Genomic DNA, 23,755 nt, shown 5'->3' with positions numbered 1-23,755 from the left:
TCTTCAGTGGTGGCTTCTTCCCACTTCTCTGTCGAAGGGAAAATCCTTCCTGCCCCCATCCTGGGCTGTGGTCACGACGGACGCGAGTCTGTCAGGGTCGGGAGCGGTTTTTCTCCACCACAGGGCTCAGGGAACCTGGACTCCGACAGAGTCCTCCCTTCAGATCAATGTTCTGGAGATAAGGGCAGTGTATCTAGCCCTAAAGGCGTTCCATCGGTGGCTGGAGGGCAGGCAGATCCGCATACAGTCGGACAACGCCACGGCGGTCGCGTACATCAACCACCAGGGCGGAACGCGCAGCCGTCAAGCCTTCCAGGAAGTTCGGCGGATTCTGCTGTGGGCGGAGGCCACAGCCTCCACCATCTCCGCAGTTCACATCCCGGGCGTAGAAAACACTTATCTTCTTATCCTGGTGCTCTGATAAGGGTTTTACCCCCTGGCCGTTTGCCTTACCCACTTTTCTTTCCTTCCTTCAATCCGGAATGGACAAGGGTCTGTCTCTCGGCTCTCTCAAGGGACAAGTATTGGCGCTTTCCGTGTTTTTTCAAAAGCGTCTAGCCAGGCTTCCGCAGGTCCGCACGTTCCTGCAGGGAGTTTGCCACATAGTTCCACCTTACAAGCGGCCGCTGGAACCCTGGGATCTTAACAGGGTGCTAAGGGCTCTTCAGAAACCACCTTTCGAGCCGCTACGGGATATCTCTTTATCACGTCTTTCGCAGAAGGTGGCCTTTCTAGTGGCAATTACATCGCTCCGTAGAGTGTCGGAGCTAGCAGCGTTGTCATGCAAAGCCCCCTTCCTGGTTTTTCACCAGGATAAGGTGGTTCTGCGTCCGGTCCCGGAATTTCTCCCTAAGGTGGTATCCCCTTTTCATCTCAATCAGGATATCTCCTTACCTTCATTTTGCCCTCATCCAGTTCACCAATGTGAAAAGGATTTGCACTTGTTAGATCTAGTGAGAGCACTCCGGCTCTACGTGTCTCGCACGGCGCCCCTGCGCCGTTCTGATGCGCTCTTTGTCCTTGTCGCTGGCCAGCGTAAGGGGTCGCAGGCTTCCAAGTCAACCTTGGCTCGGTGGATCAAGGAACCGATTCTTGAAGCCTACCGTTCTTCTGGGCTTCCGATTCCTTCAGGGCTGAAAGCCCATTCTACCAGAGCCGTGGGTGCGTCCTGGGCATTGCGGCACCGGGCTACGGGTCAGCAGGTGTGTCAGGCAGCTACCTGGTCTAGTCTGCACACTTTCACGAAACACTATCAGGTGCATACCTATGCTTCGGCAGACGCCAGTCTAGGTAGGCGAGTTCTTCAGGCGGCGGTTGCCCACCTGTAAGAGGGGGCCGTTGTCGGCTCCTTTTTTATCGAGGTATTCTTTTACCCACCCAGGGACTGCTTTTGGACGTCCCAATTGTCTGGGTCTCCCAATGGAGCGACAAAGAAGAAGGGAATTTTGTTTACTTACCGTAAATTCCTTTTCTTCTAGCTTCTATTGGGAGACCCAGCACCCGCCCCTGTTCCCTTCGGGCTGTTGTTCTTTTGTGTACACATGTTGTTCATGTTGAATTGTTCTTTTGGTTCATGGTTTCAGTTCTCCGAACATCCTTCGGATTGAATTTACCTTAGACCAATTTATAAGTTTCCTCCTTCCTGCTTTTGCACCAAAACTGAGGAGCCTGTGATGCACGGGAGGGTGTATAGGCAGAGGGGAGGGGTTACACTTTTAAGTGTAATACTTTGTGTGGCCTCCGGAGGCAGAAGCTATACACCCCAATTGTCTGGGTCTCCCAATAGGAGCTAGAAGAAAAGGAATTTACGGTAAGTAAACAAAATTCCCTTCTTTGCAGGGATTCAGAAGAGACTGCCTGACTAAGCAGGTTACGTAGGGGCTGAACGCAGTGTGGAATAAACTCTTGGGAAAAATTAAATTAAAAACAGTCCCAGAAGAATGATTTTCTTTGTCGCTCCATTGGGAGACCCAGACAATTGGGTGTATAGTTTCTGCCTCCGGAGGCCACACAAAGTATTACACTTTAAAAAGTGTAACCCCCTCCCCTCTGCTTATACACCCTCCCGTGCATCACAGGCTCCTCAGTTTTATGCTTTGTGTTGAAGGAGGCACACATTCACTCAAGCTCCCATTTTAGTCAGCAGCAGCTGCTGATTGTGTCGGATGGAAGAAAAGAGGGCCCCTAACAGGGCCCCCGGCATGCTCCCTTCTCACCCCACTAAGTCGGCGGTGCTGTTAAGGTTGAGGTACCCATTGCGGGTACAAAGGCTGGAGCCACATGCCGTTTTCCTTCCCCATCCCTTAGAGGCTCTGGGAGAAGTGGGATCCTAACCGGTCATCCAGGCACTGGGACCGGGCTCCCTCCGCAGCCCCTGTGGGATTCTGACGGACAGGAGACTGAGTATCATCAGGGACAGGCCCTGCATCATAAAGGTACTCTGTGTCCCCTTGGGGACGGTGCACGGAGCACTTGGTCTCAGACGCTGCAGCGGCTGCTGTTTTTGTGTGACGACCGGGACTACCGCGCCGACCGCGCCTGCTTGCCGGCCGCGGTATTAAATTTAGTCCCCGGCTTTTGCGGCCTAGTGCATTAAACTCCCGCCCCCGGGCCTGCCAGTCAGGGCTAAGGGCGGGACGGTCGGCCTGACGCCGACTGTGAGGGCTGGAGCATACTTTAGTGTCCTCCTCCCCCCTCAATCATCACTCTGGGGCACCAGATTCCCGCACTTTATTGATCACGCCCACGGCTCCCTCCTCCCCTTAGAACGCCGGCAGCCATGTTTTAAACACATTCTGCCGGTGGAGGACTTCTGGCTGCAGCTCTGGGAGACCCAAGGCAGGGAATCTGGTGGACACACACCGCTCTGGGTGGTCGGTAAGCCGCACCGGTCACACGGTGCTGGTCCCCCTAGGGTGCCGAACTATATATATATATGTATGTATGTATGTATGTATGTATGTATGTATGTATGTATGTATATATATGTATATATGTATATATGTATATATGTATATATGTATATATGTATATATGTATATATGTATATATGTATACACATATGTGTGTATATATATATATATATATATATATAATATATATACACATATATATATATACACATTGTCTAGGTTCGGCCGCAGTGTTTAGCCTTCGGCTATATACCCTCAGTGATTACTCTCCTAGGAGAGAACAGCATGTCGGTCACAAGGACCAAGGGTGCCAAGACACAGGGTTATTTGCAACCTGTACATCTTGTGCGGCTATGCTACCTGCAGGTTCCACCTACCCTCACTGTGAGCAATACTCGGGCCCTGTGGCACTCGCTCAGCCGGAGCCTCGGACACTGGTGGGACCCTCGGCCCAGGTAGAACCGCCGGCCTCCCCTGTCCAGGCGGCAGGGACAGAGTCTGCAGTTTTAGCTGAGAAACTCTGAGTCACTTTCACAATCCATGGCTCAGTCTATGGACAAATGGTCTGCTAAGATACTAGAAGCCTTACAGTCCAGACCGGCCCTTACACAGGACCCAGGCACTGCGGGGTTACGCCCCCAGGCCCCTCTCGGTCTGCGCTGCAGCATGCTCCTGGGGTGGCCCCTCAGGTATCACGTGGAGGACTCTGGCACGGACCGCAGTCCCAGACTGGCTAAGCGGGCTCGCTGGGAATCTTCCCCGACTTCATCACGCTGTTCGGGGTCTCACCTTGAGGACTCTCTGGAGGATGAGGCAGAGGTCGCAGCCCAGGGCTCTGACCCTGACGTTGCTCTCAATCTTGATACACCTGAAGGGGACGCCATAGTAAATGACCTTATAGCGTCAATCAACCAGGTGCTAGATCTATCTCCCCCGCCTCTACCTGTGGAGGAGTCGGCTTCACAGCAGGAGAAACACCAGTTTAGGTTTCCCAAACGTACACGGAGTGCTTTTTTCGATCACTCTAACTTCAGAGATGCTGTCCAGAAGCACAGAGCTTTTCCGGACAAGCGCTTTTCTAAGCGCCTTAATGACACACGTTACCCCTTCCCCTCTGACGTAGTCAAGGGTTGGCTCAATGTCCCAAGGTGGATCCTCCAGTCTCTAGACTGGTGGCTAGATCCGTAGTAGCAGTGGCTGACGGTTCATCGCTCAAGGATGCCACTGACAGGCAGATAGTGCTCCTAATGAAATCCATCTTGAAGCCACAGGCGCGTCTTTCGCCCCGGCCTTTGCAGCCGTGTGGGCACTCCAAGCTATCTCAGCTTGTCTGTCTGAGATTAATGCGGTCACACGTACCTCTGCTCCGCAAGTAGCGTCTTTGACTTCTCAGGCGTCGGCTTTTTCGTCCTACGCCATGAACGCCGTCCTGGACTCTGCTAGCCGTACAGCGGTAGCATCCGCCAATTCGGTGGCAGTCCGCAGGGCCATGTGGCTGCGCGAATGGAAGGCAGACTCTGCTTCCAAGACGTTCCTGACCGGTTTGCCTTTTTCTGGCGACCGATTGTTTGGCGAGCAATTGGATGAAATTATTAAGCAATCTAAGGGAAAGGACTCGTCCTTACCCCAATCCAAGCCAAAAAGACCTCAGCAACGGAAAATTCAGGCGAGGTTTCGGTCCTTTCGGCCCTCAGCCAGATCCCAATCATCCTCGTCCAACAGGCCACAGAAGAGCCAGAGGAACTCTTCTGCATGGCGGTCTAAGTCACGTCCTCCAAAGACCGCCGGAGGCACCGTCTCCAAGGCGGCCTCCTCATGACTTGCGGCCTCCACAAACCGCATCCTCGGTCGGTGGCAGGCTCTCCCGCTTTGGCGACGCCTGGTGGCCACATGTCCAAGACCGATGGGTGAGAGACATTCTGTCTCACGGTTACAGGATAGAGTTCTGCTCTCGTCCTCCGACTCGTTTCTTCAGAACATCTCCGCCCCCCGAGCGAGCCGATGCACTTGCTCAGGCGGTGGACACTCTGAAGACAGAAGGAGTTGTGATCCCCGTTCCCCTTCAGGAACGTGGTCGCGGTTTTTACTCCAACCTGTTCGTGGTGCCAAAAAAGGACGGATCATTCCGTCCCGTTCTGGACCTCAAATTGCTCAACAGACATGTGAGAACCAGACGGCTTCGCATGGAATCCCTCCGCTCTGTCATCGCTTCGATGTCACAAGGAGACTTCCTAGCATCAATCGACATCAGGGATGCCTATCTCCATGTGCCGATCGCACCAGAGCATCAACGCTTCCTGCGTTTCGCCATTGGGGACGAACATGCGTCCACTCCAATGGGACATTCTCCGCAAATGGGACAGGAGGGCGACGTCCCTAGACAGGAACGTCTCCCTTTCTCTGGCAGCCAAAACCTCTCTTCAGTGGTGGCTTCTTCCCACTTCTCTGTCGAAGGGAAAATCCTTCCTGCCCCCATCCTGGGCTGTGGTCACGACGGACGCGAGTCTGTCAGGGTGGGGAGCGGTTTCTCTCCACCATAGGGCTCAGGGTACCTGGACTCCGACAGAGTCCTCCCTTCAGATCAATGTTCTGGAGAGAAGGGCAGTGTACCTAGCCCTAAAGACGTTCCATCGGTGGCTGAAGGGCAGGCAGATCCGCATACAGTCGGACAACGCCACGGCGGTCGCGTACATCAACCACCAGGGCGGCACGCGCAGCCGTCAAACCTTCCAAGAAGTTCGGCGGATTCTGCTGTGGGCGGAGGCCACAGCCTCCACCATCTCCGCAGTTCACATCCCGGGCGTAGAAAACTGGGAAGCAGGATTTCTCAGTCGCCAGGGCATGGACGCAGGGGAATAGTCTGTTCACCCGGACGTGTTTCAAGAGATCTGTTGCCGCTGGGGGACACCGGACGTCGACCTCATGGCGTCTCGGCACAACAACAAAGTCCCGGCATTCATGGCACGGTCTCAAGATCACAGAGCTCTGGCGGCGGACGCATTAGTTCAGGATTGGTCGCAGTTTCGACTTCCCTATGTGTTTCCTCCTCTGGCAATGCTGCCCAGAGTGTTACGCAAGATCAAGTCCGACCGCCGCCGCGCCATCCTCGTCGCTCCAGACTGGCCGAGGAGGTCGTGGTACCCGGATCTGTGGCACCTCACGGTGGGTCAACTGTGGGCACGCCCAGACCGACTAGACTTGCTGTCTCAAGGGCCATTTTTCCATCTGAATTCTGCGGCCCTCAACCTGACTGTGTGGCCATTGAGTCCTGGCTACTAGCGTCCTCAGGCTTATCTCAAGATGTCATTGCCACTATGAGACGGGCCAGGAAACAAACGTCCGCCAAGATCTATCATAGGACTTGGAGGATCTTCTTATCCTGGTGCTCTGATCAGGGTTTTACCCCCTGGCCGTTTGCCTTACTGTCTCTCGGCTCTCTCAAGGGACAAGTATCTGCGCTATCCGTATTTTTTCAAAAGCGTCTAGCCAGGCTTCCGCAGGTCCGCACGTTCCTGCAGGGAGTTTGCCACATAGTCCCACCTTACTAGAGGCCGCTGGAACCATGGGATCTTAACAGAGTGCTAAAGGCTCTTCAGAAACCACCTTTCGAGCTTCTGCGGGATGTCTCCCTTTCACGTCTTTCGCAGAAGGTGGTCTTTCTAGTGGCAGTCACTTCGCTCCGTAGAGTGCCGGAGTTGGCAGCGCTGTCATGCAAAGCCCCCTTCCTGGTTTTTCACCAGGATAAGGTGGTTCTGCGTCCGGTCCCGGAATTTCTCCCTAAGGTGGTATCCCCTTTTCATCTCAATCAGGATATCTCCTTACCTTCTTTTTGTCCTCATCCAGTTCACCAATGTGAAAAGGAGTTGCATTTGTTAGATCTAGTGAGAGCACTCCGGCTCTACATTTCTCGCACGGCGCCCCTGCGCCGTTCTGATGCGCTCTTTGTCCTTGTCGCTGGCCAGCGTAAGGGGTCGCAGGCTTCCAAGTCAACCTTGGCTCGGTGGATCAAGGAACCGATTCTTGAAGCCTACCGTTCTTCTGGGCTTCCGATTCCTGCAGGGCTGAAAGCCTATTCTACCAGAGCAGTGGGTGCATCCTGGGCATTGCGGCACCAGGCTACGGCTCAGCAGGTGTGTCAGGCGGCTACCTGGTCAAGTCTGCACACTTTCACGAAACACTATCCGGTGCATACCTATGCTTCGGCAGATGCCAGCCTAGGTAGGCGAGTCCTTCAGGCGGCGGTTGCCCACCTGTAAGAGGGAGCCGTTGTCGGCTCTTTTTATTGGGGTATTCTTTTACCCACCCAGGGACTGCTTTTGGACGTCCCAATTGTCTGGGTCTCCCAATGGAGCGACAAAGAAGAAGGGAATTTTGTTTACTTACCGTAAATTCCTTTTCTTCTAGCTTCTATTGGGAGACCCAGCACCCGCCCCTGTTCCCTTCGGGCTGTTGTTCTTTTGTGTACACATGTTGTTCATGTTGAATTGTTCTTTTGGTTCATGGTTTCAGTTCTCCGAACATCCTTCGGATTGAATTTACCTTAGACCAATTTATAAGTTTTCTCCTTCCTGCTTTTGCACCAAAACTGAGGAGCCCGTGATGCACGGGAGAGTGTATAGGCAGAGGGGAGGGGTTACACTTTTTAAAGTGTAATACTTTGTGTGGCCTCCGGAGGCAGAAGCTATACACCCAATTGTCTGGGTCTCCCAATAGGAGCTAGAAGAAAAGGAATTTACGGTAAGTAAACAAAATTCCCTTCTTTGCATTTGTATATGGACTTCTGCAGAAAGTTGGTTATATTGCAATGAATTGGTGAGAATAATACAGCGGCATTCAAAAAAGCGTTGTAAGAAGGTAACTGATTAGTGTTTGAAGAAATAATTGAAATAAAAATAAATGCATGGTTTATTTTTTTGTGTTTTGCTATTTCTATTTGTGTAGAAATTGTAGAGTAGCAAGGCACGGAGTCTGCATTTTACACATTATTGAGGATATGCAGTTAGTTATTCACTGTAAAAAAAAATAAAAAAAAATAGTGAAATGTTTATGTTTGCAGATGTATTATAAAAGAATTACTATGAAGGCTAAAGAGGTAGTAGAGCAACAGAAAAGAGAAGACATGGAATTAAAAAGGTTGGTAGAGAGTGAGGTCCAAGGACAGATAGAGACGAGGAAAGATTCAGACCAGGTACAGATCTATCTGATGCTAACATTATAGGTTGTGAATCATGAGCTGATCTCCTTACTAACTATATAGAACACGAAATTAGCCTATTGCCAAGCTGCTGGGTCAGGAGACCCCCATGCACATTTATAGTATCTGTTTATCAAACCAAAATTAGTGGGTTTGGTCAAGTCTTAAGGTAACGTCACACATAACGAGATCGCTAGCGAGATCGCAGCTGAGTCACGGTTTCCGTGACGCAGTAGTGATCCCGTTAGCTATCTTGTTATGTGTGACACTTACCAGCGATCAGGCCCCTGCTGTGAGATCTCTAGTCGTTGCAGAATGGTCCAGGCCATTTTCTTCAAAGGCGATTGTCCTGCTGGGCAGGACACATCACTGTGCTTGACACTGTGTGACAGGGTCACAGTGACTGCTGAGATCGTTATACAGGTCGCTACTGCGCCCTGTATTCTTCCTGCATCGCTGGTAAGATTTGACTGTGTGACATCTCACCTGCGACCTCCCAGTGACTTACCAGCGATCCCTATCAGGTCGCATCGTTTTCGGGATCGCTGGTAAGTCATTGTGTGTGACTGGGCCTTTATATAAATGTGTGACCAATTTAACATGTACAGAAATTCTTACGGTGTACTTGCATTCAATTCCTAGAAATCTTTAGAACCTGTTTATGCATGTCCAGTAGTTACGTGCTTTAGGTCCATTTTGAGATAATGGAGATGGAATTAAAGAATCAAGCCACAAGACCCATTTATTTGAATGAGAATGGAAGGGTCATAAATGTCTTCCATTTGCTTTTATACATTTTTACAGAAAAAAAATATGTGCAAATTTATTTATATTTTTTTTTTTTTTTCAGCTGGATCAGTTTTCCTTTTTTTAATATTGAATCCCTTAGGCCCTGTGCGCACTGGAAAATGGAATTTTCTCAAGAAAATTCCGCAGGTATTCAAAGATTACCGCACCCGCGGTAAAAAACCGCGGCAAACCGCACCCGAAAAACGCATGCGGTTTGCTGCAGTTTTGCTGCAGTATTGTTCGCGGTATTGCCGCGGTTTTGCCGCGTGCGGGTTGGTATGTGATTTATTGCATTCAAAGCAATAAAGTACATTGAAAAGAAAAAAAAAAAAAAGATTTCATTCTGAGATAGAGAAATAGACAGAAGAATAGATGGACAGAGGGATAGATAGAAGGATAGATAGAGGGATAGATAGTCCCTGTGAGCACACTCTGCATTTCTCACGGTCGGTAGTGAGTTCACATTACCGGCCGTGGGAAATGCCCTGGAGTTACCTCTGCTGTCTCGCTGCGAGCCTGCATTCAGCAGTGTCTGTGTCAGTCGCGGCTGGATGCAGGACGCCGGAGCTGTGGATTACGCCGGAGCTTTGTTTCGGGAGGGGTTAATTAAAGGGTGAATGAGGCTTGTTTGTGTTTTTATTTAAAATAAAGGATTTTTCTGTGTTTTTTCACTTTACTTACGGTTGGTCATGTCAGCTGTCACATAGACGCTGCCATGATCAAGCCTGGAGTTAATGGCGGTGATCCACCACCATTAACTCCTTGTATTACCCTGACTGCCACTGCTACACGGCGGCAGGAAGAGCTGGGGACATTCCGGTACTGCCGCATAATGCATGCGACAGTGCCGGGGCAGCTGCGGCTGATATTCTCGGCTGCGGGAGGGGGAGTGAGGCGGGGGACATTAATCCTGCCCCTCTCCCTCCCCAGCCTGAGAATACCGGGCCGCCGCTGTGTGTTTACCTCGGCTGGACGGTAAATATACAGCGGCGCCCACGTCGTTTGTTTTCTATATTTCCGTTTGGTTTCTATGTGTGTTCTATGTGTCTGTGTGTGTATTCTATATGTCTGTGATGTCTGTGTGTCTGTGATCTGTGTGTTTACTCTCTGCATGGCTGCAAAACCGCAGGCAAGCGATGTACATTACCGGAGGTAAACCGCGAAATAACGCAGGAAAACGCAGTGAACCACACAGAATTTGCTGCCTGCGTTATTCCCTGCGGGATTTCACGATTACATTGGAGTCAATGGCGTGAAATCCCGCAGCGATGTGCGGAAAAGCATTGACATGCAATTGTTTTTGCTGCGGGAATCATGCAGCTGTCAAAATCCGCCTAGTGCGCACAGGATTTTTTTTTTTTTCCCATAGGTTTTGCTGGCGATTCACTGCAGAGCTGTTATGAACATTTTCTGCAGCGAAACATGCAGTAAATCCGCAGAAAATCCGCGTCAAAATCCGGTAAGTGCGCACATAGCCTTACAAATGCATGACAAGTGTACGTGTGAACAGAGCCTTACTATGGCATGATGGGTCGAAGACCATTGATCTGGAGTCTACTTACCTGGCTGTCTTTAGAAAGACTGCATGGGCTGGGGCTCATCACACTGAACGCCCGTACTCCTCCGTGGGAAGAACACTACTCTGGCAACATAGGGTGAGGTTACCACTCTGTGGTAAGACTTTTTCTCGATCGCTTCATTGGGGGACACAGGAAACCATGGGTGTATGCTGCTGGGACTAGGAGGTGACACTATGCAAATAAGAAAGTTGGCTCCACCCACGTAGTATACACCCACTGACTGGAGCTGAGGAGATCAGTTTTTGCTTAGTGTCCGAGGAGGTTGGACACGCAGGGGCTGCTCTCAGCCCCTCAGGTTTGTATTGTTGTGTTTTATTAATGTTTTCCCTTTGTTTTTCAGACACAGCTCGTCGTGCGACAGGGTGTAATCGCTCTCCCACATAGAGACCGGTCGCACAGAAGTGGGGTCCGTCTGCCACTTCCGTTGTCCTCCGTGTCTGTCTGGCAGGACCCTACCCCCCCCCAACACTTTCAAGACGGTTTGGGGGGCATCCGCACAGAGGGACAGGCGGATGGTCCTTGCCCCCCTCCCCAAACTCTCTCGCTTCCGAGCCTGATTGTGGGGTAGGAGGACGAAGACCGTACCCAGGATGGAGAGGTACCCTTCCGGTCTCCCCTCGACTATGCCCGGGACGACCGTCGAGATGTCTTCGCTCGCCTTCCAGGATGGATCCAGGATCACCTCAAGACAAGCCGGGACCTCAGATAAGTACTCCACTCCACCCTCCTCTTCCCCGTCCTGGGTTATGGGGAGGGATCCCGGGTATAGAAACCCCACAGCCCCTTCTCCACTTGGGTCAGGGGGTCCTACATCTCCCTCCACAGGCCCCTCTGTAGTTGGCTTCCCCTGTCGGCCCCCCGCCGTGGCGTCCACTACCTGACGTCCCCTCCGGCGACCTACTTTAAAATTTAGCACCCTGCTCCTTTGTGGCCCGGCGTCCCCTCCGGCGGCCCACTTTCAAATTTATCCCCCGGCTCCATTGCGGCCCGGCGTCCCCTCCAGCTGCCCACTTTCAAAATTTAGGCCCTGGTTCCATTGCGGCCCCCTTAGTGTCCGCGCGCCTCTCCAGGCCACGCCCCCAGCCGGAATTCTGTCCGCGCGCGTGCTTTTCAAATCTCCCGCCTCTTCTTTTTTTTTTTTTTTTTTCTCGCGCGGTCCCAGTCCTCTTTCCGGCGTCTGTCGTCATTTCCTGGCGCCAATCCCCGGTGCGCGTCATTCCTGTGCCTCCACTGGACCAGGCCCTTCCCTCCGGGTAAGCGACGCTGCTGCCGCCGCGAGGCCCGATACTCCCCGTCCGGGTAGGTTGACTCTGCAGCCGCCACAGGACCCGAGCCTCCGACCGGGTAAGCTCTGCCAGCGCCGCCACCAGGCCCGATCCACCGACCGGGTAAGCGCTCCTAGCGCCGCTCCGTCCTTCCCTTCCCAGACCACCGCCGCAAGTTTGCGACACAGCGCCCACCCGCAGGCAGTGTTGGCCCCAGCGCACCCTCACTGGCAGGGATTAGTCTACTGCTCCCCAGACTTCAGTGTCAGTCAGCGCCCCAGGCATCAAGCTGTCATGTCTCTCAGGGCTCATTCCCAGGGTACTGTTGTCTCTGAACATGCAGGCCCATTCACTGTGGTGCTATTTGTGAAGAAGCAAGTCCATTCACTATGGTACTGGTTGTGAAGGAGCAGGCCCATTCACTATGGTACTGCTTTGGAAAGAAGCCGTATGTCGCACAATTTTATTGTCTCCTGTTTTTGTGATGTACATTCACAGACATTCTCCTCACATCTTGCCTAGCACAGATGTGCTCCTGCATTCTGGACGTTCACTGTCAGTTTGCCATTCTGTCTCCCAGGTATTATACGCCGGTAGCACTAATCACTGATCCTATGTGTCCAGCTGTATTATACGCCTGTGGCACTAATTACGGACGTCACTACAGCACTCTAAATCTTCCCAGAGTATCGCTCTTGCGCCCGATTATCCGTCACGTTACGGATAGATTATAGCGCTCTACCCAGCAGTCAGAAACCCATATTTCGCTACGCACGTTGCTTACCCAGCGGTCCATGACATGGACTTTTCCGTGAGCGCTCCAGTGTCTCCGTGAACCTGTCAGCTTTCCAGTGTGTTCCAGGTTTACGTCCTGTGTTTCCATGTGCCTGTCCTCTATCCTACGTGTCAGTGTCTCTACGTGCTACCTGTCTGTTACAGTGCGCAGGTGCCTTTCTCTCTACACCAGTCTTCACCAGTGTGCAAGTGTCACCAGTGTGCCAGTGTTCTTTAGATACTAGTCCTCTTCGGTGTGCTAGTGTTTCCTCGTACTTGTCCACTATCCAGTGGGCCAGCGTTTCTCTATGCACTGACCTACTCCCGTGTGCCAGCGTTTCCCTGTACCTGTCCACTATCCAGAGTGCCAATGTCTGCGTCATGCCTGTGTGCTCCAATACCCAGGTGCTTTGGGGACCCTGCCCGCTATTCCGTGGGCCAGTGTTTCTACGTGCATTTGTTTACTCTGGTGTACCAGTGTTTTCCACGAGCCCTTACACTACTCAGTGTAACAAGGTTTCTATGCGCACCTGTCTACACCACTATAACAGTGTTGTGTGAACCCTCCCACTGTTTAGGGGGTCAGGTTTCTTCTTGCACCTGTCAGTTTTAGTGTGCTATAACCTTTTCTGTCAACCTGTCCACCATCCAGATTGACAGTTCCATAGACCTGTCCACTTGCTCGTGTGCCAGTGTCTCTATATGTCGGTCCATCTTCCAGGGTGCCAGTATCCACTATCCAGTGTTTCTCTATGCACCTACCCACCATCCGGTGCGCTAGTGTTGCCAGAATGTACCCTGTATCCTGTGTGCCAGTGTTTCTGTATGCACCTGTCTACTACAGCGTGAGAGTGATTTGATGAGCCTGCCCACTTGCCTATGGGCCAGCACTTATCAGCACCAGAAGCCCAATACAGCAACAGGCTTGAGTGCCTTGTTCAACTTTTCCGCTCATCTTCGACCGAGGCGAGTGCTCCATCCAACACTGCCCCATGAGGCGGCACGCCAGCAGCTGTCACGTTCAGTGCCAGTATTCAAGATCAATGATTCTGCCCGCTATCCAATAGGCTAGCGTTTCTCCAGACCAGAAGCTGGATACTGTAACAGGTATGTGTTGCTCTGCTCACGACCCAGTGACTCGAACAGTCTACCTCACCTAGTGGGTCATGTATCGCCTTCATCTTCGACTGAGGCGAGGACTGTGGTCTCCATGGACCCCTAACTTGGTACGGCAGCAACGGTCATTAGGTTGCTTCCCAGTGACCCGGGGGTTTTTCCCTACTTCAGACCACCCATTCAGGAAAACAGAAGGTAAACCAGAATCCTCTGGCCAGTTCATTGTCTTCTCTTTCTGCAGCAGTTATTTACTCACTTTTCAGCGATCTGCATCCATCTCCTACCTCACACCATACGTGTAACGTGATCTCGAGGTAAGGTTACACGCGACCTTCTGACTGGAGGGTCGTGTGATTCACTCCCTGCAGCAACCACGGACCCCATGACGCAGCACGGCAGCAGCCGTTCTCATCCGGTCGCTTCCCAGTGGCCCGGGACCTTCTCCTACCTTGCACCATTCATCTAAGGTAGCCACAAGGTAGGGCTTTTCTCTCTTGACCGTACGTTGGCTGCATCGCTTCTTGAAGCAGCAGTCATTTTGGTTTTCAAATGAGGTAAGCAAGGGGCAGCTCTGTCTGCTAACCAATATGTTGTCCGTTTTACTTCCTGCCACCTTCCTCGGGTGGTTCATAGTTCTTCTGGTATCTGCCTATTCTTTGGCCTAGACCAGCCTTGGCCGCGCCCTCCACTAGGGTTCCGGCCAGGTACTGTAAAGGTTTAAAACCATATATCGTTACTTACATTTTCTCTCTTTCAGATAGTGATCAGATTCCCTCAGTCCCTCCACAGTCAACAGATGAAGTTAAGACCCAGACACCGGATCGTCTAACCAGTATTGATTCCACGGAGGACCAGCTTTCACCAAGGGACTTCTAGTATCCTGACGGCCCAGTCATTGGGCCCACTCTTCCGGACAAGCTGTAAGGTTTCATATAATTGTCTTCTGTCTACTTTCCACAGCAGAATTCTTCAGGGAGCCCAGAATGCTCAGGCCACTGGGTGTCTCCACCCGAACACTCAACACTACAGCGAGTGGTCCCCGTCTAATCTGCCAATCTCCACTAACACCTAGACATGACCTGCTTCAGTTTCATGCCAAGAGGGATCTTCATTTCCCCTGTCCCGGGCCTACCTCCTTTTCCCCCTCTTGTAGCCATTCTGGATGGCTCTTGGAGATATGCTAGATCTCTCCGAAGTCCCCGCCATACCAAACTCCGCGACCACTCGCCACCGCTTGGTCTCAGACGCTTGTGCATTTCTGCACTTTTCAATCAGAGTTCCTGCCAGACCATTTAAACTCCCATATTCTGTCATTTCTTTCCCTTCGTCATCACTTCTGGTTGTGACGTGGTGACGCGTTTTATAATAATAATAGTAATAATAATAACATTTTACACATTCTTCCGTCACTCCTCCGTTTTTTCCTTGCCACCTTCCAAGGATAGGCGTCACTCCTCTGGTCGACTAGTGCTTAGGCCGGTCACATAGTTCAACCCTTCCTTGAGTCCCCTTGAAAGGGTTCTTCCTTCTCCCATTACAGGTCATACTTCCCAGGTCTTGCGCCCCTTTTTTTCATTCACAAGAGCCCTCCCCTATAGGGGGTTCTCTTTCCAGTAATTCACTTCAAGGGGCATCTAGTACCCGATTCCAGAGTTCGAGTTTTCCCAGCCACGCCATTGTAGATGCCCGGACTCCCTTCTCCTGTCTGTCAGGTCATAGTGGTAATTGGTTATTGGATTTCCTTGGCTCCTTAACCTTCTCCTTTTTCTCCGGACTTCACAGGTTCTCTAGACCGCTTCTATACACAGGGGATTTATCTCCCGTATCATCTTCCCGCCTGCAGGCTGTTTCGTCCACTAGGGTCAGATCACTTCCCTCAGGTGCTGTGTAATCAACAGGTCAAGTTCCCCTATGGCGGAATCCCCTCACAGTATCTCGTCTCCCCTGCACCATTTTAGGCAGTCAGTTTTCCTTTTAGTTGTCCTGTGGCAGTAAAGGGCCAAGGCTCCGTTGGCCTCCACTTACCTGGCACCTTCCTCTACCAGGTACCCTAGTTCTTAACTCATTCTTCCTCTCTCAGTACCATGGCCTGTCGGGTTTTTGCTCCTAGCCGACCCATTGCTGTCAATCGCCTTAGATCCTTAGCTTTCTTAGGTACAGATTTCAGAGGATGCAGTTTCTCCCTGATCATCCTATTCCCCAGCACACGCATTTTACACTAGTTCTTAGTACTCCCTAGTACTCTAACTCTTCTCCTATACTTCGGCCCCTGGCCGGGTAGGGGTTCTTTATGGGGTCTAGGACCAGGTTTCGGTCACAGAATCTTGTCTCTGCTAACCCTGTTTTCGGGTCGCTTTCTTCCCACCCTTGGGGACTGCTTTAGGATGTCCCATGGTTTCCTGTGTCCCCCAATGAAGCGATAGAGAAAAGTAGATTTTGGGTACTCACCGTAAAATCTATTTCTCGGGGCCTTCATTGGGGGACACAGCACCCGCCCTTTTCTAAGACTTCAATGGATCCGGAATGTTCTAGATTTCAAGCTTCTCCTCGTACTGCTTTTACACAAACTGATCTCCTCAGCTCCAGTCAGTGGGTGTATACTACGTGGGTGGAGCCAACTTTCTTATTTGCATATTGTCACCTCCTAGTCCCAGCAGCATACACCCATGGTTTCCTGTGTCCCCCAATGAAGGCTCCGAGAAATAGATTTTACGGTGAGTACCCAAAATCTACTTTTCTTTGTCGCTCCATTGGGAGACCCAGACAATTGGGTGTATAGCTTCTGCCTCCGGAGGCCACACAAAGTATTACACTTAAAAGTGTAAACCCCTCCCCTCTGCCTCTACACCCCCCCCGTGCCTCACGGGCTCCTCAGTTTTTATGCTTTGTGCGAAGGAGGCACACATGCACGCATAGCTCCACAATTTAGTCAGCAGCAGCTGCTGACTATATCGGATGGAAGAAAAGAGGGCCCATAACAGGGCCCCCGGCATGCTCCCTTCTCACCCCACTCTGGTCGGCGGTGCTGTTAAGGTTGAGGTACCCATTGCGGGTACATAGGCAGGAGCCACATGCTGTTTTCCTTCCCCATCCCTTAGGGGCTCTGGGTGAAGTGGGATCCTAACCGGTCACCAGGCACTGGGACCGTGCTCCCTCCGCAGCCCCTGGGGGAATCTGCTGGACAGGAGACCGGGTATCGTCAGGGACAAGGCCCTGCTCCTCTGAGGTACTCTGTGTCCCCTTGGGGACGGCGCATAGAGCGCCTGTGTAACGGACGCTGCAGCAGCTGCTGGGTGTGTTGGTGCGCCGGGACTACCGCGCTGACCGCGCTTGTTTGCCGGCCGCGCTTATAACTTTACTCCCCAGCTTTTGCGGCCTAGTACCGCATACTCCCGCCCCCGGGCCTGCCAGTCAGGGGTAAGGGCGGGACGCTGCACTGGACGTCAGCGCTGAGGGCTGGAGCATACTTCGTATCCTCCTCCCCCCTCACTGAGCACCGTGGGGCACCAGATTCCCGCACTTTCTGAGGCACGCCCACGGCTCCCTCCTCTCAGAACGCTGGCAGCCATTCCTATCAGCACTTCTGACGCTGGAGAACTTCAGAGGGGAGACAATGAGCTCCACAGCTCTGGGAGGCCCAGGCAGGGAATCTGATGGTCACACAACCGCTGCAGGCGGTCGGTAGGCCGCACCTGTCACTAGGTGCTGGCCCCCCTGGGTGCCGAAGTGTAAATTTATATGATTTATATTGTATACATTTACTCTGTACGGCCGCACTATTGCTTTGGCTATATACCCTCTCTGATTGCTCTAAGAGGAGACAACAGTATGTCGTCCGCAAAAAGCAAGGGTGCCAAGGCACAGGCTTATTTTGCAACCTGTACCTCATGTGCGGCTATGCTACCTGCAGGTTCCACCTACCCTCATTGTGTGCAATGCTCGGCCCCTGTGACACTCACTCAGCCGGAGCCTCTGCCACTGGTGGGACCCCCGGCCCAGGTGGAACCACCTGCTGCCACTGTCCAGGTGACAGGGACAGAGTTTGCAGTATTCGCTGACAAACTTTTTGAGTCTATGGATAGATGGTCTGCTAAGATACTAGAAGCTTTGCAGTCCAGACCAGTAACACAGGCCCCGGGCACAGTTGAATCATTGACCCCAGGCCCCCCTCGGTTGGAGCAGCAAAGTGCTCCTGGGGCGACTCATAGGTCCCACGGTGAGGAATCAGACATGGACCGCAGTCCCAGACCGGCTAAGCGGGCTCGCTGGGAGCTTCCCTCGACTTCATCACACTGTTCAGGGTCTCAGCATGAGGACTCTCTGGAGGATGAAGCGGATGGGGCAGATCAGGGCTCTGATCCTGACACCGCTCTCAACCTTGATACACCTGAAGGGGACGCCATAGTAAACGACCTTATAGCGTCCATCAATCAGGTGTTGGATCTTTCTCCTCCAGCTCCTCCGATTGAGGAGTCAGCTTCTCAGCAGGAGAAATTCCGTTTTAGGTTTCCCAAACGTACACGGAGTGAGTTTCTTGATCACTCCGACTTCAGGGATACAGTCCAGAAACACCGAGCTTTTCCAGATAAGCGCTTTACTAAGCGCCTTAATGACACACGTTATCCCTTCCCCCCCTGACGTAGTCAGTGTCAGCTCAGTGTCCCAAGGTGGATCCTCCAGTCTCTAGACTGGCGGCTAGATCCATAGTTGCAGTGGCAGATGGTGCATCACTCAAGGATGCCACTGACAGGCAGAGCTCCTGATGAAATCCATCTATGAAGCTATTGGCGCGTCCTTTGCTCCGGCATTCGCAGCCGTATGGGCACTACAAGCTATCTCAGCTTGTCAGTCTGAGATTAATGCAGTCACACGTGACTCTACTCCGCAGGTTGTGTCCTTAACCTCTCAGGCGTCGGCGTTTGCGTCCTACGCCATGAATGCTGTCCTGGACTCTGCGAGCCGTACGGCGGTAGCATCCGCCAATTCGGTGGCAGTCCGCAGGGCCATGTGGCTACGTGAATGGAAGGCAGACTCTGCTTCCAAAAAGTTCTTAACCGGGTTGCCATTTTCTGGCGACCCCCTGTTTGGCGAGTGATTGGATGAAATCATTAAACAATCCAAGGGAAAGGACTCGTCCTTACCACAGTCCAAACCAAACAGACCTCCACAACGGAAGGTACAATCGAGGTTTCGGTCCTTTCGGCCCTCAGCCAGGTCTCAATTCTCCTCGTCCAACAGGCCACAGAAGGGTCAGAGGAACTCCGATTCATGGCGATCTAAGTCACGTCCTAAGAAGACCGCCGGAGGAACCGCTCCCAAAGCGGCCTCCTCATGACTCTCGGCCTCCCCAAACCAAATCCTCGGTCGGTGGCAGGCTCTCCCGCTTTTGCGACGCCTGGTTGCCACATGTCCAAGACCGATGGGTGAGAGACATTCTGTCTCACGGTTACAGGATAGAGTTCAGCTCTCGTCCTCCGACTCGTTTCTTCAGAACATCTCCACCCCCCGAGCGAGCCGATGCTCTTCTTCAGGCGGTGAGCACTCTGATGGCAGAGGGAGTGGTGATCCCTGTTCCCCTTCAGCAATGGGGCCACGGTTTTTACTCCAACTTGTTTGTGGTGCCAAAAAAGGACTGATCTTTCCGTCCCGTTCTGGACCTAAAACTGCTCAACAGACACGTGAAAACCAGGCGGTTCCGGATGGAATCTCTCCGCTCCGTCATCGCCTCAATGTCCCAAGGAGACTTCCTAGCATCAATCGACATCAGGGATGCTTATCTCCACGTGCCGATTGCACCAGAGCATCAGCGCTTCCTGCGTTTCGCCATCTGGAACGAACACCTTCAGTTCGTGGCACTGCCTTTCGGCCTGGCGACAGCCCCACGGGTCTTCACCAAGGTCATGGCAACAGTGGTAGCAGTCCTACACTCTCAGGGACACTCGGTGATCCCTTACTTAGACGATCTGCTTGTCAAGGCCCCCTCTCGGGGGGCATGCCAACACAGCCTGAACATTGCTCTGGAGACTCTCCAGAGATTCGGGTGGATCATCAATTTCCCAAAGTCAAAATTGACACCGGCCCAATCACTGACATATCTCGGCATGGAGTTTCATACTCTCTCAGCGATAGTGAAGCTTCCGCTGGACAAACAGCGTTCACTACAAACAGGGGTGCAATCTCTCCTTCGAGCCCAGTCGCATCCCTTGAGGCGCCTCATGCACTTCCTAGGGAAGATGGTGGCAGCAATGGAGGCAGTTCCTTTTGCGCAGTTTCATCTGCGTCCACTTCAATGGGACATTCTCCGCAAATGGGACAGGAAGTCGACGTCCCTCGACAGGAACGTCTCTTTCCCTTGCAACCAAGACGTCACTTCAGTGGTGGCTCCTTCCCACCTCTCTATCGCAGGGAAAATCCTTCCTACCCCCAACCTGGGCTGTGGTCTCCACGGACGCGAGCCTGTCAGGGTGGGGAGCGGTCTTTCTCCACCACAGGGCTCAGGGTACCTGGACTCAGCCAGAGTCCTCCCTTCAGATCAATGTTCTGGAGATAAGGGCAGTGTATCTAGCCCTAAAGGCGTTCCAGCCGTGGCTGGAAGGCAGGCAGATCCGAATTCAGTCGGACAACGCCACGGCGGTGGCATACATCAACCACCAAGGCGGCACACGCAGTCGGCAAGCCTTCCAGGAGGTTCGGCGGATTCTGCTGTGGGTGGAAGCCACAGCCTCCACCATCTCCGCAGTTCACATCCCGGGCGTAGAAAACTGGGAAGCAGACTTTCTCAGTCGCCAGGGCATGGACGCAGGGGAATGGTCTCTTCACCCGGACGTGTTTCAAGAGATCTGTTGCCGCTGGGGAACGCCGGACGTCGATCTCATGGCGTCTCGGCACAACAACAAAGTCCCGGCATTCATGGCACGGTCTCAAGATCACAGAGCTCTGGCGGCGGACGCATTAGTTCAGGATTGGTCGCAGTTTCGACTAACTTATGTGTTTCCTCCTCTGGCAATGCTGCCCAGAGTGTTACGCAAGATCAGGTCCGACTGCCGCCGCGCCATCCTCGTCGCTCCAGACTGGCCGAGGAGGTCGTGGTACCCGGATCTGTGCCATCTCATGGTGGGCCAACCGTGGGCACTACCAGACCGACCAGACTTGCTGTCTCAAGGGCCATTTTTCCATCTGAATTCTGCGGCCCTCAACCTGACTGTGTGGCCATTGAGTCCTGGATCCTAGCGTCTTCAGGGTTATCTCAAGAGGTCATTGCCACTATGAGACAGGCCAGGAAACAAACGTCCGCCAAGATCTACCACAGGGCGTGGAGGATCTTCTTATCCTGGTGCTCTGATCAGGGTTTTACTCCCTGGCCATTTGCCTTGCCCACTTTTCTGTCCTTCCTTCAATCCGGAATGGAAAAGGGTTTGTCTCTCGGCTCCCTTAAGGGACAAGTCTCGGCGCTCTCTGTGTTTTTTCAAAAGCGTCTAGCCAGGCTTCCGCAGGTCCGCACGTTCCTGCAGGGAGTTTGCCACATAGTCCCACCTTACAAGCGTCCGCTGGAACCCTGGGATCTCAACATGGTTCTACGGGCTCTTCAAAAACCACCTTTTGAGCCGCTGCGGGACGTCTCTCTATCACGTCTTTCGCAGAAGGTGGTCTTCCTAGTGGCACTCACTTCACTTCGGAGAGTGTCTGAGCTAGCAGCGCTGTCATGCAAAGCCCCCTTCCTGGTGTTTCACCAGGACAAGGTGGTTCTGCGCCCGGTTCCGGAATTTCTCCCGAAGGTGGTATCCCCTTTTCATCTCAATCAGGATATCTCCTTACCTTCTTTTTGTCCTCATCCAGTTCACCAATGTGAAAAGGATTTGCATTTGTTAGATCTGGTGAGAGCACTCAGACTCTACATTTCTCGTACGGCGCCCCTGCGGCGCTCGGATGCGCTCTTTGTCCTTGTCGCTGGCCAGCGTAAAGGGTCGCAGGCTTCCAAGTCAACCTTGGCTCGGTGGATCAAAGAACCAATTCTGGAAGCCTACCGCTCTTCTGGGCTTCCGGTTCCTTCAGGGCTGAAGGCCCATTCTACCAGAGCCGTGGGTGCGTCCTGGGCTTTGCGGCACCAGGCTACGGCTCAGCAGGTGTGTCAGGCGGCTACCTGGTCGAGTCTGCACACTTTCACGAAACACTATCAGGTGCATACCTACGCTTCGGCAGATGCCAGCCTAGGTAGGCGAGTCCTTCAGGCGGCGGTTGCCCACCTGTAGGAAGGGGCCGTTTTACGGCTTTTACCGAGGTATTCTTTTACCCACCCTGGGACTGCTTTTGGACGTCCCAATTGTCTGGGTCTCCCAATGGAGCGACAAAGAAGAAGGGAATTTTGTTTACTTACCGTAAATTCCTTTTTCTTCTAGCTCCAATTGGGAGACCCAGCACCCGCCCCTGTTCCCTTCGGGCTGTTGTTCTTTTGTGTACACATGTTGTTCATGTTGAATTGTTCTTTTGGTTCATGGTTTCAGTTCTCCGAACATCCTTCGGATTGAATTTACCTTAGACCAATTTATAAGTTTCCTCCTTCCTGCTTTTGCACCAAAACTGAGGAGCCCGTGAGGCACGGGGGGGTGTATAGGCAGAGGGGAGGGGTTTACACTTTTAAGTGTAATACTTTGTGTGGCCTTCGGAGGCAGAAGCTATACACCCAATTGTCTGGGTCTCCCAATTGGAGCTAGAAGAAAAGGAATTTACGGTAAGTAAACAAAATTCCCTTCATTGGTGTCTGTTGGGAATTCAATATAGTACATTCCCAGCAAGGACGTGAGATGGTGAAGGTGACAGTCTCACCCTTCCACTGGCTCGCCAGGGATTAGAACCTACACGACTTCAAGGCATCCAGGGCCACTACCCCAGCTAGCAGCAACCTGCTTTTGGCGGTTACCTACTGATAGGAGATGGTGGCAAGCTTAGGTAGCTTACTGAGCACAGCGAGGTATGTGACTGGATAGTCCCAACTTGGATTCTCCAAACTAATTCAAGGGCTCACTGTTGGGTAGCTGAGCAGTTCTGTAATCCACCAGCTGAAACCATAGTACCTAGACTAAAGTCCTGTACAATCATCACATCAGTGACTGGAGGAGGCTCCTTTTTATATCACTCAACTGCCATTTCAGGGCACTGTGGCCCATAGGATGGGTGGGGGTAAGTTGAACAGAGCTGTAACCTCATTCTTTGCTAGCTCAATTAGACTGCATAATTGTCCTCCACGTGATGCAAACTAGTACACCGCAAGGGGCTGATGCAATCCATAATCAGAAGGCAGTCCACAAATTGGCATACAGAAAGGGCGCTGGGCAGCCTCACATGAAACCATCATTAATGTCTCTTGATTTACTGAACAAAGGAATAGTATGTGTGGCATAATTTAAGAATAGTTAACCCCCACACAAGTGGTCAGATTTTCCTCATTGATGCTGAATTGTCACAACAGGCTTCCCCCAATCCCTTAGGCTAGTCACAATGCTGGAAATATCTATATGTTGGATGTGTTGTGCACACCTGTATGGGACGAACACCTCTTCACAGTTGGGATTTATAATCTGAGTGTGCTATTTTCTGTCAAGCATAAAGGGATTTTTTTCACACTACTATAATAAGATATGTGTATTGCATCTAGAAAACACAACTTTGAATCACGAATATTTTTTCAGTATGGAGCTGTGCAAGGAAGTTTTATTGCACACTCTTGTGTTCCATCGGTTTGTCTCCTTCTTTGGATTTTTTTTTTTTTTTTTTTGTATCCCAATAAGGAAAGTTCGTTTGGAATGATCCAATATACAAACCTCTTGTTCCAACCCAGTGAACACTGATCCAACCATGATGCTTTTACTGTAGTACAGATATGATTATTCTGAGTCTTTATTGACTTCTATGGGGTCATTTTGACCACGATGCACCATCTGATGATGCATGTGAAATTTTGAATTTCTTTGTCGCTCCATTGGGAGACCCAGACAATTGGGTGTATAGCTTCTGCCTCCGGAGGCCACACAAAGTATTACACTTTAAAAAGTGTAACCCCTCCCCTCTGCCTATACACCCTCCCGTGGATCACGGGCTCCTCAGTTTTATGCTTTGTGTGGAAGGAGG

General features: G+C 52.0%; 1 protein-coding gene across 5 annotated transcripts in view; it reads left to right on the top strand.

Annotated features, from left to right (window-relative positions):
• LOC142303949 (lamin-B3-like) overlaps window positions 1-23,755 on the top strand; it is a 114,272-nt gene that overhangs the window by 30,014 nt on the left and 60,503 nt on the right. For 2 of the 5 annotated variants that reach the window (XM_075345852.1, XM_075345851.1), the window contains exon 5: window positions 7,969-8,100. The exons of 2 other annotated variants lie outside the window; for them this stretch is intronic. In XM_075345852.1, coding sequence (XP_075201967.1) covers window positions 7,969-8,100 — 132 coding nt within the window. Of the gene's footprint in view, window positions 1-7,968; window positions 8,101-10,264; window positions 10,355-23,755 lie in introns of all 5 variants that reach the window. One more of the 5 variants, XM_075345853.1, reaches the window with a different exon arrangement.

Source organism: Anomaloglossus baeobatrachus, chromosome 4 (genome assembly GCF_048569485.1).
Source record: "Anomaloglossus baeobatrachus isolate aAnoBae1 chromosome 4, aAnoBae1.hap1, whole genome shotgun sequence".
NCBI lineage: Eukaryota > Metazoa > Chordata > Amphibia > Anura > Aromobatidae > Anomaloglossus > Anomaloglossus baeobatrachus.
The sequence above is the reverse complement of the archived record's forward strand: the minus strand, read 5'-3'. Positions and strand labels throughout refer to the sequence as shown.